Source organism: Leptonotus elevatus, chromosome 13, assembly GCF_054856555.1.
Source record: "Leptonotus elevatus isolate MCC_2025b chromosome 13, RoL_Lele_1.0, whole genome shotgun sequence".
Taxonomy (NCBI): domain Eukaryota; kingdom Metazoa; phylum Chordata; class Actinopteri; order Syngnathiformes; family Syngnathidae; genus Leptonotus; species Leptonotus elevatus.
In genome coordinates, this window is record NC_141251.1 from 15,208,306 (window position 1) to 15,228,001 (window position 19,696).

General features: G+C 37.6%; 1 protein-coding gene across 18 annotated transcripts in view; it reads right to left on the bottom strand.

Moving 5' to 3' along the window:
• The window catches only part of LOC147163971 (neurexin-1a-like), a 231,865-nt gene that overhangs the window by 86,849 nt on the left and 125,320 nt on the right, over positions 1 to 19,696 (bottom strand). For 11 of the 18 annotated variants that reach the window (XM_086092253.1, XM_086092249.1, XM_086092242.1 and 8 more), the window contains 2 exons: positions 18,993 to 19,028; positions 16,418 to 16,537 (listed from right to left, as the gene is read on the bottom strand). In XM_086092253.1, coding sequence (XP_085948379.1) covers positions 16,418 to 16,537; positions 18,993 to 19,028 — 156 coding nt within the window. The remainder of the gene's footprint in view (positions 1 to 16,417; positions 16,538 to 18,992; positions 19,029 to 19,696) is intronic. The other 7 variants (XM_086092254.1, XM_086092257.1, XM_086092251.1 and 4 more) reach the window with 1 other exon arrangement.

Genomic DNA, 19,696 nt, shown 5'->3' on the forward strand with positions numbered 1-19,696 from the left:
CACACGCACAGTCAGGTCTCATTTCCCTCCCTGCCATCTATAGTGTGGTCACCGCTTGAACCACACAGACCACTGCAGGCGCAAAAACACTGCCCACTCAGTCTGCTTGGATGGGCTCTGCACACCAACTGGGGAGTTGAAGGTGGTTTAGGCAGGAAAAGATGAAGATGAGGGGGGGGAGGGCAAAGAGGAGATGAGTGGCGGCACACTCCATACCGTCAGATGCAAGTAGATTAAAGAGTTGAAACGCATGGCCAATAGTAGAGGGAATTGCTGTCCATCATAGGGAAACGGGAATGTACTCTAAGGGTGGCCTTCAGTCTCTTATCCATGGGTCAATAACCGCCTAGGCTCCCTTTAGATTACAGTAACATGTACTCAGATCCTTATCAGCACAGCTATCATCAACACTGCCTCGCAGAAGCACAGATACTGTCATCTCCACACTATCGCCATCAACTTGGAGGCATGGGACTAATTATATCATACAAGCCTACAACATACTGTACTGGCAAGTACAGCAACATCACAGATCCTCCCTTCTCTCTTCTCAGTCAAATTTTTCCTTCTCCCAAGACTCAAACTTCTTATTTCTTACTTCTGAAGTCTTCATTCACTCTCACTTTAGCTGTTATTCTGCAATATAGTGATATCACAGAAATGTCTGCAATTCGACTAAATGTTAGTGGTGACATTTACAACCGACTTAAAACAATATTTGGACACAAACTGAGACGAATGTTTATTGGATTATTAATCAGTGGTTTTGCTAAACTCATTATTTTAGTGCAAAATGGTTTATTTGTATCTATTTTATTAGTACTAGTGGCACTTATTTTATTTTTTTTAAAACCTACCATTCTCACTCTTTCCACCTCCACTTTTTTTTTTAAACTAGCCTTGTGGGCCATGTAAAATGTGATTTTTGTTATATGCCGTGGGCCATTGAAAAATGGATGGCGGGGCCCCAGGCCGCAGTTTGGACACCCCTATTTTAGATGACTAAAAGTCTTCACACAGGAATGGACATATTTATGTTCAATTTTAAAATCCTACAGTTGCAATGGGCAGATGTATTTATTAATTGCATTAGGGATGGGTTACCTTCCTTATGTCATGTCTATTTTTCTATAATTTAATTGTAGCTGGAGTAACAGCACATGAAGAAAAAATCATGGAGAGATACACAGGAATTCAGAATATAAATAAAAATAACAGTTACTAGTTAATTGCAGCCGTAAACAGACACCCCTGAGAGAAGACAACCCCCATGAAACTGAAGCAATTTGCATCACAGCAAAGACAACAGCAGGCTTTATCCTAGAGCCAGGTACCATGTTGTTTAACATGACTTCCATTTTGTTTTTATGTACCCCCTCCACATGCTGCTCGACCTAAAATGTAATCACATTACCAAGAGAGCTTATTTTCACTTTGTGCCTTCGTAAACTCTTAATAACGGCTCAGAGGAGATTCTTGAATATTAGGTCATGAAATATGCCCTCAGGATCTTTGGGGAGAGCTGATCATTGTCTACGAATACTAGTCAATCACAGCCAGCAAACACCCTGTCACATTTAAAATGATCATTTCCGCGGGGCTCTGCATATGGTACTGTGCTTTTACCAAGTCCAATGTCCGATAACACACTCTCAAAAGACCACCGCCTGTGCTGCTCTTATCAGTCGCAGATTATTTCCTTATCGAGAAACAAGCATTAGAGCAGCAGTACCCAAACGGCCAGACCGTGGACTGGTACCAGGCCATGGAGTTAACTGAGTTAACCAAAAATGCATGTTTTTGGAATGTGTGAGGAAGCCAAAGTAGCTAAAGACAACCCACAAAAGCACAGGGAGGAACAAGAACCTCTCAGCTGTGAGGCAGACATGCTAGTTACTTCGTCACCGTACAATCTTAACATTTAAAAACTATTTGTTCTTTTCATTTTCATTTTCAAACAAGACCCCCCTATTTGAATGCCAAGTTTTTGTCAGAAAAAAATAGACTGACGTACAGTTTTTACTTCAGTTTTAGCACAAAACCACCAGGCAACTGCTAGAAAGTAAGATAATGCTAGGAAAAGCTTACTAGAACAGGTAAAATTAATTTGGGGTTAATCAGAGGCACTTTACATGGTGACAGGTGTGTGCTGATTCCCATTTCACGCGAGTTTGAATGTGACTGGCTAACCTGAATGCAGAAACAAGCCATGTATACAAAGATGTGCACACTTGTACAATCACATTATATTATGTGTTTGTTTGTTTTCTCAAAAATATTTCATTTTTTCTTTTAAATTTAGTTGTACAGATTGTAGGTCACATTTTGTTTTACTTTGCTGTCTGCTGCCAGTTCAGCATTACAAATGAGAACCTGTTCTCAGTTGCCTGACCTGAATAAATAAAGGTTAAAAAAATAAAACATTTATGGTCGAACAAGTTTTGAAATGATTTGTCTCTGTCTCTTTTTTTTCATAGCACAAGAAACTTGAACAGGGGTGAGAAGACTTTTTTTTAATTTTTATATCCACTGTATTGTCAGAGTCTGGGTTGTTTTTTCACAAACTATCACATCTGTGTCTTTGGGCATTCTGATGAAGTATATTCACAAGTTACCTAACCCTGTAGTGAAATATTAATAGCCATTTTTTATTCTTCTAAGTTATAGTTTGTGATCGTAAAAGCAGTCACAAGTTCCGATACCTTGAAATAAGGCCAGGTATCGGCCCAATACCGATATGTGGCATCAATACTCGCTCATCCCATAATAATAATAATAATACCTTCTTAATGTGCCTATTAGCTCTCCAATGAGGATTGGATTATTTCAAAACTGCTCATAAATTCTTCTGTGGCGTGAGTTGTATTCACTATGCATTTTGTATGTTTATTTATGCACGGACAGCAAAAATGTCTTATTTAACCTTATAACGCCAAACATATTAAATACAAGACATTTTGAGCCCTCTATTTCATGAGTATAATATTTCCCCCCATTAAAACACTGCCGTAGAATGATCTGACACATGCATTTCACGGATAATCCATTAAAGGGCAGTATCTAATGGCTTTTCCAGTGACCTTGCAAGATCACCAGATTGGGAAAGGAGAGACACCTATACTTATTAATAGTGGGGAATGATCTTTTAGATTTTTGGAAATACTCATATGTTTGATATGTCTATTATTATATTTTGGACAGTTATAAATGTAGTAATTTAAAGCATTGTGACCAAATGTATCAAATATGACACAAATCAAAAGCCATATGTGCAAGATGATTATTTAAAAAAAAAGTTTTTGGTTTATTCAAAAGTACCAATAAATACTCTATTTACAAAGAATCCAAATTTTCTCTCATATGTTTTATGGTTCAGGCTTTATAGGGTTAAAAAAAGGCTGAGGAGCACTGCAGGAGCATGCATAAGAATTGGCTACATCTGCTTTAAATCGTCCTCACACCATTGTGTCAATGTATGCCTTGGCATTGTATTGCTCAACTATCCCGGTCTCTCAATGTAGTATGAATGTGGCCTCATGTGGATATAAAGGTCTTCACTGCACTCAAGATGGGCCCATAGAAGAGGCTTAACACCTTGCAGAGCTGGAGGCAACATGCTCGTCCGTCCCAAACACCCTTGGGCAACATGGAGCTCCACAATGTTCTAATCCTGTCTAATCTGGACACAGTGGAGCATCTGGAGAAAAGGATATGGCTAATCTCAGTCATTGAGACACACAGGGCACTTTGCTGAAGAAGACAAAGAAAGGATAGACCTAAACGTGATGAGGCATGTACACACGTGTGACGTATTGCTAGAAATAATGCAAAGATGAAATACGGTCGATGCATGCTACAAACAGACTCTTCAAAAAATGAACCAAATACTCACTGTGCCCAGCCCTTAGGGACGCAGGGTATCTGTGGATAGCAATAGGCACGATATGTTGCCGTTTGTTCCCTTGGGAGAGTTGAACATGGTGGAAACTCTCCATTGCACCTGGTTCTGACCCTGCCACAGAGCCCAGAGCCAAAGCAGTGATCCACAAGGCCAGGTGGACAAGGGAAGCCCGATTGTTGTAAAGGGGCTCTTCCAGGGGTACCAGGGGAGTCCTCCATCCCACCAGCATCTTTCCTGAGTGGCTTGATGAGGCTTTAGATTACAGATGGAACTTCAGTTATCTGTAAAGCCCATAGTTCTCACCTCACAAATTCTCAAGCTCACACACAGATCCACAGGGGAGAAAGTGCACACTATAAAAATGTTGTTTATGTAATTTATGCCTCTTGCTGGTGTGCGTCAAGTTAGGAAATCCGTATCAGCACGAGAAGATGAAATAAAGTATCATAATTTATAATCTAAAGAAACACAAGAAATTAGGGCAAACTCAAAAAGTGATGGAAATCCCCTTCTTGAATCAGCTTTTTTCCTCATAAAACTAGTAACATCTTGCTACTAACTCTCTGTATTCCAAAAGATGCAAGTGGAAGAATAAGCCAGCTTGAATAGCACAGCGCAAAGTCGAAAGCTTCAGAAAAGCAAAACCCATAGTTTCCTCATTCTGTGCTCTCAAAGGTTGTCCAGAGCAACGGAATCAAATCCGAGTCTCTTTTGCATGTGTCAGAGTGCTGCTACGCGGCTGTTAGTGCACCTGTGCTATGGCCAGGTAGCACAGTCAGTCGCTCCTGCGGAAAAAAAAAAAAGCCCTGGGCAGGAAACAAACGCTCACTTGCAGGCAGCATCAACAATGTTGTTCCAGAAGATGTGCGCAGGAGGACTCGGGGAGAGAGAGGAAGGGAAGGAGCAGGGGAGGAGGAGGACTGGAGGGAGGTGGGGGGGAGCTCAGCAGCCAGCCAGGAAGCGAGAGTGGCTATGCAAATGGGCAGCATGCACATAGCGAATCACTGGAGCCTAAGAGCATTGCAGGAATTGGAGCTATGTCCCCAAGCTCTGATTCCTTTTTCCACAATCTCTCCCCCCATCTTCAACACTCAACATGAAAAAAAAAAAAGGCAACAGCGAAATTCGTTTTTGAACTCTCTAATTGTACTCGTTATCCCAATCTTTAATCCAAGTTGATTTTGAGAGGAAACTTGATTCCCAATAATAAAAGATGAGATAAAAACATTTGCTGTTTACTGGAGGCGCAATTTACCAAGAGTGATCATGCTTCAGCACACAAAGACAACTGATACACAACAATATACAACTGTATACGGTATGCTTTGTGCTGTGCTGAGGTCTGACCATTAGTCACAAGAGAGGGTCTGCAGATGGCTGCCGTGGTGCACAGCGTGTGCCACAGGAACAGAGAGAACATGTGGACTTTAAAATGCTCGCTGACAAACAGGATCTGGTTGAGCTCTGAAAGTTAGTGTTTAAAGTTCAGACGGGAAGCGGACGGGATTCACAATCGCTCCCCACTGAAAAGAAATACATGAAAAATCCTCTAAGCATTGTATAGCAAGTTTTCTCAGGGGCAGTGGCCAAGGTCTTCTGATTAACAGAATGTGTGTGACCTTACACAATTTCAAAAATGTGGTGCAGTGAAAATGAACGTGTTTATACTTTGGTAATTACAAATTGCAATCTGCATAACTATGCTGAGTAAGAAAATATGTATAATGACTGCTTGCCAGGAACAAATAATTAACATATTAACAGTAAAAAAACAAACAAACAACAAATCTAATTTGCCCATTAGAGCATAATTTGTAGTTTATACAGTATGTTTAGTGGAAATGCTGCATCTGAAGTTAATGGCATCATCTCAGTGGTAATGCGCTAATAAATAATGAGTTTCAAAGAGTTGCTTGTTCATTTGTGCCCCCAAGTGGTGACTAAGTAAAGTGCATGAAGGTTGTGTTTGTACTGTACAGCTTGATGAGGGGGTCTTCATGAAACGCTCGCTGTACTGTCTAAATCTTTGAAACAATTACATTTAATTAAAAGTAAGAAAAAGACTGCATATCATTACTTAAAAGCAATAAGTAAGACTGCAATAGGACCTGAATTAATTAATCAGTTCTGAGATATCATTTAATGTTGCTGGCTCCTTAGTAAAAATGCCCTTTTTACTGAAGGGAGTGTAAAGCCTCACTTTTTGTTTACATTTAAAAACAAAATGGTTGGCTCTAACGTGCTTTGAGTATCATCAAGCATAAAGTGGACGTTCGTGGTGATGGTAATGATTCCGCCACGGAGATGATTGATTTGTGACACGCGTCAATGATGTGACGCCATCTTTTGTTGCCATCTATAAAATGACATAATTGAGGACCAATCATCTTATTTCTACCAAGATTAGTTGCTCCTCTCCACTGAGACAAATCCATTAATATTGTTGAACATACAAACATATAAACACACATAGCATCAACAAACAAAACCAATAATGCTGACAAACAACCACCCTCAATAATAGCAGCCGAGGGTGAAATAAGATGTAATAAAGCATAACTTCTTTTAAGCAGGTGCATCTTAATTTATATGACGCCACCGCTGACTCAGGGCAGCTCAAGCATGAACGCCAAGTCATGCATTTACTAGGTGTACCTGCTGTGAGATGCAGTGACACGTTTGGCACAGAAACACATGTGGCACTACAAACATCTGGACAACAGTGAACATATGCAGCAGGGTAAGGGAGCATAATGTGTCAATAATGTAATAAAATGCACTCAATTTAATGTGTGTGTTATTTCAACTAGGGTCTAGGGAGTGTCTGTTTGGATCGACAGCATTCACTCTGTATCTCAGAGTGAATGCTGCCACTTCAGACTTATAAAGGTCACAAAGCCATCAGTTTGTTCAGTTTCAATCCACATGTACATCAGATGTCCTCTCTCTGTTATCACCACAGTCATGAAAACAGATGTCAATAGGGAAAAAGCTCTTTCATCTTCCAATCAAAAAAAAATCTTCTCACAATCCATGAATGACAAGTGGTTTGAAAAATGCTTGTAAGAAAAAAAAATCTTCTAAATAGAATGTTTCTCAAACAAAGAACAAAAGATGCAGAGTCTACGTATAAAAAATATAAAAATAAACTTGTATCCATCCTGAGAAGACAAAAAATTGATTACTTCACCAAATGACTAGAGAAAAGTAAAAGTAGAACAAAAAATACCTGGGGTATAATAAACAAAGTTTTGAATAAAGGCAAGACAAAACCAATCTCTCCAAACTATTTTATTAACTCATTCACTGCCATTGACGGCTATAAACGTCAAAAATTTGAACTCATTTGTTTCCACTTTTGTTAACAAGAGTATGAAAACCTAGAAAAAGAATATTGTACATTTAGAACAGATGTACATTTTTTGATTAATCGTGAGTTAACTAGTGAAGTCATGTGATTAATTACAATTGAAAAAATTGAATCACCTGACGAGATGATTATTAAAAATTAGGAGCGTCAGGCGTTTGGAATTTTTTACCGGAATTAATCGCATTACTTCAATATTTAACTCACGATTAAGCACAAATGTTATATCTGTTCTAAATGTACAATAAAAAAATTCTAGGTTTTCATACTCTTGTTAATAAAAGTAGAAAAAAAATGTTAAACTAATAGAAATAGTTACAATGATTTTTTGACGTTTATAACCGTCAATGGCAGTGAATGAATTAAGAACCACTTGGTAATTTATGATAAAGAGGAAATTGCAAACCAATTTGTGAATATTGCCCCAAGGGTATCACAAAATATCCCTGACGAAAATATCAATTATGGAATCATACCAAATAATGCAAACAGTATTTTTCTTGAGGCCGTACAAGCTAGTGAAATTTTGAACATAGTTCAAAATTTTGCTAGTAAAAAAATCTAATAACTTTATAGATATGAATATGTTGCTAATAAAACAAATCATAGACGTGATTATAGAGCTTTCCACGTATATCTGTAATTTATCATTTATAACAGGAATTTTCCCAGAACAAATGAAATTAGCAAAATTAGTCCCATAAGAAATAAGAATGATTTTTTGAATTACAGACCTATATCTCCCACAACTGTCTAAAATATAGGCAAAAATTGTATGCAACAAGATTAAATAAATTCATAGATAAGTATAAAACAGCCAATATGGGTTTCGCTCAAATCACTCAAGTACCATGTCATTAATTGAGTTAACTGAAGAAATTTGCACAGCCATGAATAAAAAAACATATTTTAGTGAATGTTTTTGTGGATTTACAAAAAGCATTTGGCACCTTAGATCATGAAATATTATTGCATAAATTGTTTAAATATGGTATGGGTTGCTAGTTATTTAAAAAATAGAAAACAATATGTTGAATTCAATAGTAGGCAATCAAAACACAGTTATGTAAATTGTGGAGTGCCCCAGGGATCAATTCTGGGGCCAGTACTTTTTCTTCCTTATGTCAATGATATTACCACCATTTAGAAATTGTTAAAATGTATTTTGTTTGCAGATGACACCATTTTGTTTTATGCCAGGAAAAATATATATAATGTATTACAAGTAATAGAGAAAGAGTTTACAAATATAATGAAGCAGTTCAATGCTAACAGACTGTCTATAAATATCAGTAAAACCAGATTTATGATTTTCAGTTGTAGAAATATGGATGTCGAGCCACTGTATTTAACAAACAGGTTGCAATATGTTTTAATTTTGAACAGCATTGAAATAAAATATTATGGTTTAATATTCCATTAACATAGCATTCTTCCATGCTTAAAGTGCAAACCTTAACCCTAAGTAAAAAGTTTTGTTGAGTATTTCCATCAAAAATTGATGTTTAAACATCGATTCGGCCGCATACTGAATCAATACGAGTATTGCACGCTGTAATATCGCAATATATCGGTGTATAAATGTTTTTTTAACACCCCTAATATTTACTGTTACAAAAGGAAATCACAACGCATAGTGCAGTAGTTCTTGAGATGGGAGATTAGCCTTTTCATCAAATCTGGCTCTCTCCTCCTTGAAATCAGAAAATGTTGTGCTCTTGTATTCCCCATCTCTATGCAGCTTTAGTTTTGCTGGACTAGATTTGCTCAACTTGTCATTGCAAATCATGCAGTTAGGACGCTGACTCCCATCACTCAACACAACTCTATGTTTGCTTTAAAACAAAACCATCACTGTCTTCTTATGATGGAACCCAGGGGCAGCAGATACAATTAAAACAGCAAAGGCCCCAGAATTGAACCCTGTGGAACACCATACATTCCATTATACATGTAAATTCAAATTGCACATATTCATCCAACCACCTTTTTTTTTTGCTGGACATACTATGAAGGGATTACAATAATAAAGAAATTACACGACACAAATCATAACACCCACAAATCGACTACTGAGCATACCAAATTCTCTGCAGCAAAAAAAAAGAAGTTTGACCATATAGTTGTTAATATTTAGTAAAAACATTTGGCCATTTACAAATAATTTGACTTTATGGACACACAATGCAACCCATATCTCCATGTGATGCATGAGCAATGATACAACAGCGGTAATCATTTCCTAAATCCATCTAAATACATATAGAACATGTACTTAGGGAATAACATTTAAACAACCTTGCACATAAATGCAAATAGAGGTTATAGTTGGATGTCTGTATCGATTCGCCCCTCTTGCTCCTGTCTGTTGCCAATCGTGTGTGTATATGCAGAGAAGATGTGTCTGCAAATGCATAAACTAAATCCTGACTGTCAGTGAGAGAGATAGGGGTCGTAGGTCATCAGCTTTCTGGAGGCTTTTCCTCTATCTTGTCTGACAGTTCCCAAGATGCAGCGGGCTGCCGAAGCACTGCAGTCTGTCCGTCTCTGTCTATATGTCTCTCCTGTAAGCCAAGTCCATCACTTCTCTTCTCAGAGTTCACCATCTTAAACAGGTCAAGGACGGACCACCTCCCACTTTAGGAGAGCACAGTTTCGCTGTCAAAGAACTAGAACAATGAAAAGACTCAGTAGTTGAAGAAGTCTCGTTCCAAATACAAAAGAAAAATACTCAGCCCTTGTATTCTGAATTAAAATGTAAGAATTTGTTTTTTGAGAAACAGCTTACAGACTACAAATACTGAAGTTTCAACATAAATGCAATGCCATTCTCCAGAACTGCTAGTCAAGAAAAGATCTTATTTCAACAAATTTTATATAAAAGAGACATATGGCCAATATTAGTTCTGCACTTCTCTCCGTGTCTCATGCTTTTCAATTTCAGTTCTATTGAACTTCATATCTGGAGCACTTGCCACATATACGATTCTCATTGCCCACGAAGCAGCAAGCTATACATGGCACACAGCTCAGCTGACTCGCATACAATGGAGGAATGCACAATATAGACTTGTACTTCACTACAGTGAGACACTTGCATCAGAAATGTATGTTGACATTTTACAAGAACAACTACTGTGTCTTTATCTTGAAGCAAAAGGTCAAGAGATGGGGAAAATGTGTGTTTTTCTGGTAATGACATAGATGAAGCAAAACAACAAAAATGTCACATCACATTGATATATATGTTAATTATGTAGCTTCTGCCATTTATTGGAAGTGCATTTAATTGCCCTGCCTGTTGTGATATGTTGTTGCTGGCATTGATAGATGAACAATTTGAGAAAAAAAAAGGTTGAGTTTGTTTTTTTATGCTGTTAAAAACTTAGAAAATTGGCATTGCAGTGAGTTATTTTTTCTAGCAAATCACGTTGTTTTTTTTCTCCACAAATTACCCCCCAGATAAGCAAAAGTTGGTTAGCTGTAGTAAGCCTGTAGTAGAAAGAGCTCATTAGGATTGGACTCATCTACAGCTACATAGCAACATGTTTGTGTACTCTAAAACATTTGAATAAAAAATAACCCAACTATGGGTCAAAAAATGGGTCTTTCAGCGTAAAACAACTCATGAATATAGGTCAGATCCTTTACTTGGGTCAAAAAAATGGGTCATTTTGTATAAAATAACCGAGAAAATTGACCCAAGTAGAAAATCGGTCCATTTTTTATCCATAATTGGATTACTTTTGACCCAACTGTTTTTAGTGTGCAGTCACAATTGAGAGGTTTATGCAGCTCCCAATAGGTCAGTACTATCAATACCTGCAAACAGAAAACAAGGAATTGAGAAATGAGAGGATTAGTGATGGCTTTTCTCTTATCCTTGTAACCATGCAAGTTATATTTTGTTGTATGCTGTTTTTTGTTTTTATTTTTTAAAGCTTGTAACTAACTACTCATCTTAGCGTTTTATTTGGATACATACACATTTATTTCATATTTTATAAGAAAACAAGGATCCTATAGCTCAAAAACCTGATGTGATAAGAGGAAAAATTAGATCAGATTTGGATTCCGCACCCAAATATGTATTATAAACAGCAATCAAACCTAACAAAAATGGTGTTCCCCAGTGTTATTTGTAACTAATTTTCTGACCAATTAACTGAAATTGACTACTTTCCTGCAGCTCACCTTGTGATCTCTTATACAGCACACAAATATGCTGCGGCACGCTGGTTGGAAATCACTGCTCTAAGCAAGGTTAATTGCCTCATATACCCCCCAACTTCCACCCCCATCCTACTCCAGAAAGCGAGAAGCATCCAACGATATATGTTCTGCCAGGCTGCTTGAGGGTGGCAGCCAATGCACCAAATGTTTTGGCTGAGAGTCTCCTGAAACCCTATAAAGCTGGGCTCTTACTTAAATCACGACATCAAGACAGCAGTATAGGTGGAAATGAATTTGGCCAAGATAGTGAGTGATAGCATAGCACAGATAGGGACACGTGAAACCCATGAAGTCTATCCGTCATGAATGAAAAACATAAGAGATTGCAGGAAGTGAAGGAGACTGTCGAAGGTTGAACTGACTTTTCTGTAATGGAGAAAGAGAGGGATGGCGTTCGTCTAATCCCTGAGTGTTTGGAATAAAAGATCCATGGGCCATGGAGGACACGTGCCAGTTTGTTGTTCACTGAAAAGCTTGTTTTACCAAATGTTATAACCGCGTAAGACAATGCCACATTGGTGCAGTTTTTGCAACAGTGACGCCAAGTGCAATACTTATACATTTAGTGATCTGTTAATTGAGAGTAGTAAGTGTGAAAAGCCAAATTAACACCCAGCAGGGTAGTTAAACAAATTCACTGTCAACATGTTAATTAGTCCTGGGTTGTGGAGAAACAACTGCATATTTAATGATCAAGTAAGTCACCAGTGCACAGTCCTGAGTTCTGGAAAAGCACACATGAGCAATCAAACATTATAATCCAAGCCTAGACCAGTGAGATGGCAATTACGGCACCCCATATGAACAGTCATTATACACACCTAATTCAAAATAATGTGCTTTAACCATAATTCAAAAGTGCCATTTGATTTAATTGATTAGATCAGCTAAAACAGGTTAATGCATATAATATTAAAAAGAAAAAAATATTTAGGGGAAAGATAGAGCAGCTATCCAGCAATCACAAGGAAGCAGCTGTCTATGTCTGGTTTCTATGCCAACACTTTGAGTCACCAATCTGGCACAGATAACCGTTTAAATCGAGGATCTCCGTCAGAATGAGGAAATTGTGCTGTGTAGTGACAACATATTTGGAGTTGAGGTGTAATGTGAGGGTAATAGCGTTAATGAAGCCAATAATAAGACCCACACAAGCCACATTATTGTTTCAGTAACTATCTAACTAAATATTAATCAGCCAAACTCTACATGATTCATTATACTGATATGAAATTACTACACCCTCAACAATATTAAAATCTAATGAAGAATGCTGGTTGGCTGTGTTGTATTTCTTGCAGGCATGGGACTCAATGGAAATGAGGTTACAGCTAAAATGAATAACCAAACGTACATAGACGGCCCCTGTTTGTTAAAAACCGGGGCACGCTTTCAATACACGTTGAGCTCAAATATCAAATCTAATGGTGCCACATTCCGGGTAAAGAGAATATTACTTTATTGTGACAGCACACTCAAGTGCCTTAAACCCCCCATGGCCACAGAGCTGCTCTAGTTATCCCCTTGAAACAAACTAAGTGGTTTAATCCATCCAGTGTATTCTATTGACCGCTTTATTGCCTGCATGCTACAGTAAGCACTTGCTTGTCTTTATGTATTCAATGAAACCAAAGTGTCCTACTTCACCCTTAACACCAGCCAACATATTGACTTTCTCAACCAAAAAAAAAAGTACTCAATAGCCCTGACATAACTATTACATGGATGCTCTAAAGTCTTTACCGTTTACTTTTAACGTTATGACATGAGCGCTAGGTCACTCAAATGGTTAGGATACAATCATCTTCGATGCCAGCATTTTTTCCAACCAATGGAATTTAGAGACTTTATTTTTGATTGTTTTCATTAATACCATTATTCGATCCGTCGTATCTGATCACTATGTGGTTCCAATGATGCCATAATGATGTCAAATCAAGACAATAAATTCCAGTATTCCGGCTCCTAATATCTGGATTTTGCAATCTAGTAATGTTTATCTGCGTATCGGTCTGTTACTGCTTTTCTTCATTCTTGATGGCAGTGAACATTCAACACTATCAAATAGAGATAGGCGAGTACCAATACCAGGTATCGGTATTGGGCCAATACTCTTATTTCATATATAAATATATATATATATCGGTACACACGACGGTGGCCAATACCTACAAGTAACGGCACCCTCTTGTGGCCAGTTTACAATTAGAAACTAGAAATTACAAATTAGAAGTATATAAATTTGCTTTTAGTTTTATGCAATTTTAAGGAATAATGCTACATTGGGATGTTTGTGTGGCTTTAAACACATTTCCCGCACCCGAATGTACGCTTCAGGTGATTCTTTAAAAATCCTCAAAATGAACGTGTGCACAGTAAAATTCATGGTACAATCATCTTCAGGATGCTAAATTAAACTAAATACAGCAAGCATTTTGAGTCCCCAGCATTTGGTTTAGGTTTGAGAGCCAATATTAACTTTTTATGGTTTCAAGCACGTTTTCAGCGCCTGAATGTAAACTTCAGGTGATTATTTAAAAATCTTCAAAATGAACGTGTGCACAATAAAATTCCTGGTAGAATAATCTTCAATATATATAAATTTAACGAAATACAGCAATCATTTTGAGTCCCCAGCATTTGGTTTAGGTTTGAGAGACAATATTAACTTGTTATGGTTTTTAAAATGATCTCGTTATTGTTGCGTGGGATTTTATGTATCAAAAGTACTAGTGATATCAGTATTTGGTGCCAGTATCGGTGACTCCTCAAGAGTTGAGTACTCGTACTGGTATCGGCCTGAGAAAAAGTGGTATAGAACATCCCTATACCATCAAACATGTATTATTAGCTTAACACCTGCTGCACATGAGATACAATTCCTTAACTATCCCCTGGAATGTGTGAAGACACTTTAGGATACATGCCTACATGACTAATTTGGTTAGAAGGAAATGTCTGTTGTTCAATATGCATTTGAAATCATGTACAGTAATACATGTCCCGACTCCCAAGGTATTTTCGCTTTTGATTCAAGATAAATCTGACCGTGGACAATGCCAGACAGTAGAAACCATCCTAAGACCCAGACAGGCTATTCTCAAGATATTAACATACTTGTGTACTGGGTCAGCCACATTAGAAATCTAGTGAGTAAGCCCTGTCTTTGCCCCTTGGGCAGATACAATGGCGACATGACTGCACTACCTCCATTGTTGCTACAATATTGACATGGCACTAATAGCTCGGAATACAGGAAGGGGTGAATGAGCAACCAAGCGAGGTAGAAGTTGCGTGAAGCTCAGACCGACTCGACTCAGTCGCCTTTTCTCGACCCACTTAAGCTCAATAGCAAACACCGTTCTGCTTGTCTTTAAACATTATCTTCAGATGTTTGCCCACTGTAGGCTAACTCCCTAAGGAGGTCTAGACCGGCCATCTAGCCTTCCCTCGCACACACACACACGCACACACACACTTCTACACACACACTGACTTATTTTAAAGTGGGATGTCAAAAGGCCAGCAGAACTGAAAAGAACAACAGAAAATAGTGTCAAACCTTTTGGCGGATTGCCTGATTGTTTGTTTGTGGTTCAGTACAGATGGCAAAACAACTTCAAACCACAAACACAAACAATATCTAAGTAAATCTGTGTCAGGTTCATTGCTACTGCAGGTATTTGATGTGATTGTTTTTATTTCTATTCAGCAAAGGTTGACTGATCTCTCAGAGCAAGTATATTTTATTATTGTCCCCATTTCTCCAAAATAAATGTTGATACTTGCTCTAGCAACTACAAATATCCACAAAAGCAAGCTGCGCACAATGCTTTCCATCACGGAGTGGCTGTAAATGTTAATAGGTGTTGTAAATACATGCTGCCATCTTGAAGCTATGCCGGTAGCGTAATTAATCGCACAGCTTGAGTAGGCTTATTATGTTTTGTTGGTACAAGACTAGGTAGCAATTCCATAGCATGCTAATGGATGATATACAGGCAGGAGGCAAGGTACCAAGGCTCCATTGTAAATAATTCAATAAACTCCATATGCAACTTTGCTGAACCCATTCCTGCGTTCTAAATTGCCTGGAAAAACAAAAGTAAAAACAAAAAAACAACTACATTTTGCCAAACACTTTCTCATTTTTCTTCTCTCCCCACATCCCATCCCCATGACAATCCATCGCCACAGATAAAACTTCAGCGTCATTTCTCACACTCAGATTTTCCTGAGCAGAAGGAAGCTGACTCACATCTTTATTTCACCGACTCAAGTTTGTCACAGTTCTAGGAAAACGTTTCTGTGTCCTGGATATTGCATCCCATGGGCCATGATATTGAGCTGGGCTATTGTTTTATTAGGTCTGCAGGAACAGTGTCTGGCTACAGTAACAAGGCACAGCAGGCAGAGTCTTTTAGTCCAAATGTAATATATTCCAACATGTCCTGTGAGCTAGTCTGCTCCCATTGCTGTAAATAAGCTTTCACAATATAGATAACTAGAAAAACAAAGTTTAATGCTGAATTTCATCCTACTTTAATGCAAAATGAAAGGTCACAAGGAGTTCATGATCACTTTTGTACTTTTTTGATCCAGACAGTTGAGTGAATGCACAGTGAGAGCAATACAAGCAAGAATCTCAACAGCAAAAGTGAATAATTGCAAATCTATTTCTATCTATCTACTAAAAAAAAGTCATAAAACTGGTACAAATGCAGGTCTCATCTACAGTTCTTCTCCTACCTTGAAAGCGTATTCCCCCGACCATAGTAAGTATTGCTCACAATAATGGAGACCCACTGAAAGCCTCTCGTGTATTTGAAATTACAAAAAAATAAAGTGTATATATAACCCCGCATGTCTGCAGGGGGAACAAAAAAGGCATATACTATGTGTTTCTAGACTCTTACCGTCATTACACAGCGGTCCACCAAAGGTCGTCATGCTGCAGTCACAGCTGAAGCCCTCCCACTGTTGAAGGCACACTCCCTGGTTGGCACACGAGTCTTCCTGGCATGTGGTGCTCGGGCCTGAGCATGAAGAAAAGTACAACACACAGTGAGACCACGAACATTACTTGTCTCATTACTTGACTCTGCAGTGACATTATCTCGAAAATAACATTAACTATCCTCTTGCAATAGTGACACATACACGTTTAAAACTTTCTGTGCTAGCACACTGTCACTTATGGCACTTTTCCACCGGACCGGTTCCACACCGAAACTGATTTTTTTTGTCCCCGGATGTTTGCGTCTACATGCGATTTTTTCACTTGGTTTGTTTTGCTCTGCCTGACACTCTTTATAGTGCGTCCCCTTGTGATCTGACGGATAAGCCGCACCTTTGTATTAGCCGCAGGGTCGAATGCAAGGGGAAAAAGTAGCGGCTTATGGTCCAGAAATGAATGTAGTTGTGGTCCGATAGTCAATATAGTTCTTCCTTGATGTTATGGCCATTAGCAGTTATTTGTGTGGCAGTGTGCTGAATTTCTGAAATGACCAAGATGGCAAGGGATCACTATGGATGATTGTGGAAGTTATTCAATTTAATCCAATGGCATTCGATTAGTAACAAAGTTGATGTAGCTTTCTTTTAATGTTGTTCACTATTTTATCGTAGCTAGTTCAATGTATACAAATGATTGGACATTGAATTATGGCATATGTGTAACACAAATAAACAATAACAAATCACTTAATCTGGCACATATTTAATTGAAAAAAAAACCCATATGTAATTAGCAAAATGCATGTGAATTCACTGTGATGGTGATGCAATTTAATTCAGATGACACCAAAAAAATATTACAAATAAAGACTTCCAAAAAGAAAGTCTGAATGTGAGAAGTGAACGTTAAAATTAAATAGCCTGAATCTGAATAGTCTGAGACTAGCAGCCACAGTCTCTTTCTCTAGACCTGCCATATAATCATCAGGTAATTTCCTTAAATATTTGTTAAACAATACTTGATGAATGAACCAACCCAAGAAGAGTCAATTGGTCAGTTCATTAGTATTTTAGCCCATGGGTGGTGTCACGAGGAGTGAGAAAAATGTCCTCATGCTGAGGTAATGTGGAATAACATTGAAAGTTTAACTGTTTGCAAAACGAAATTGTATCTTTACAACATCATCAGCATTCCTCATTCTAACGCTTAATTTAATTTCCTAAATGCTACATCTTTATACTCTGCTACTACTTTATAAGAAATTACAAATGTTCACATATAATATAAATACAAGTTCTTATTTCATAATGGGAAAAAAATGCTTGCAAAATTACAATTTACCTGTTGTAATATTTCATCTTAATTCTTATAATATTATCTTGTATACCACTCTCTTGTGACATTTCAGCTTTTTTTCATAGTATGTTTGATGTGGCCCTAATAAAATTAGCATATACTTGGGATCCTAAAACATAGAATCCAAAATTATATAGCAAATGGCACAATATTATGGCATAAAAAAAACAATACAGTGAAAATAAAAACAATACAGTGAAAATAAAAACCAAACAATGAATTGTGAAGTAAAAGTTTCAAGGTTCCAAGTAGAACAAAACTTTATTTTATGAGACATGGGTTAAGTCATGCAAATAGCACTACGTGAACCAAAAATAATAATGCAAACAACATATACAGTACTTAAATGTATTAGACCACCTGTCATTGGAAAAAAACATGAATAAATCAATTTAAAAAAAGAAAGAGTGACCATACCATCCAACTTGAAATTTAAATTTCAGTGAGCTTTGACTTTTTTACCATTTTGAACAAAATGACAAATTTCAAACTGAATTCAACAAACTGACCTGTCATAATGGGCTTTATCTGAGAAGTCAAAAATCAACCAAGCACAGCATTTACCACTAAAACATATTTTTTCCTGTTCTGGAATACAGGTAAATAAATATCATTTTGATAAAAAAAAAATAAAAATAAAAAATAAAAACTGATTATATTCTGTGCCACTTTTATTTGTTTTTTATTTGAAAATATTTGGATAAATTATTAGTTTATAGTGGGATAAAATAAAAACATAAATTGGCAATTACGATTTTTGTTCATTTATGGCAGTTGTGGTGCAAATCTGGGTGGTGGTCTAATACTTTTTTAGGCACTGTATTCTGCTAGTGTACATTAAAAGTGAGGCTCATCGATTTAAATAATCACTGTGAAAACCCTCCATGCACACCTGCAGGGGTTTGGTCTCGTTTTCTGTGTAGAGTGCAACAACAACAGCGGTTTAAAATGAACAGAGTAAATGAAAATTAAGGGCATAAAAAGATAATGATCCTTGTATTCCATCGGGACTAAAGCAATTCAGGTATGACGAGAAGGTGAACGGGAAAGTGGCAGTGATCTCACTCATATGTGGAATATGTGAGTCTTTGGAGAAGTGGGGGCAGGGAAGCATTGCCGATGCAACCAAGGGAAGGATATCACACGCCGTGTTAAACAGACACATCTTCTGTATCTACCTTGCAAATCTTGCAAATCAGCTTTCATCAACGCAACTTTTGTCAGCAAAACAGTAGAGGAGGAAGAGGCAAAGTATAGCAGCTGTTAGTAAAACAGAAGGATGTCAGGTGGAATAACTGTGGAAGGCGGATAGAGCATGTGTGTAGAGATGATTGAAGTGGGTGTTTGAATTGGCCAGAGGGAGGAATAAACAATAAGTCGGGGCAAACTGAACACTAAAAACATTCAAATAGCATCAGTGATGTCATGAGGAAACCCACACTGTAATAACCAATCAAATAATTACAAACAGTGTTCAGCGAGCGTAACCATTGAATGTGTGAGGCACAAAAGGAACAGCAAGTTTGACACAACCATACGTGGTGCTGAATTTGATTACATTTATAATGTTTAACCATGAAAACGATCAGAGCTTGTAAACTGAATTGAGACGAGTGGATGAATTGTGAAATTAAACTGGGTGGCTGATGCTGAAAAGAAAATCCAATACAGTATTGTCTTTGGATGCGCTACTCATGCTAATCATGCATGCAACAAAGGTTTCATACATAATTCACAGTGATTGCTTCTGGCAACTCTCACATCCAGTGAGTGTGCAGAGTGCAAAACAAAATGGAGTTGGAATTGGAAATAGCAGTAACAATGCAAAGATGACTGAGGGAATAATCAGATTATGGCCAAATGAAATTAACTATTGTCCACG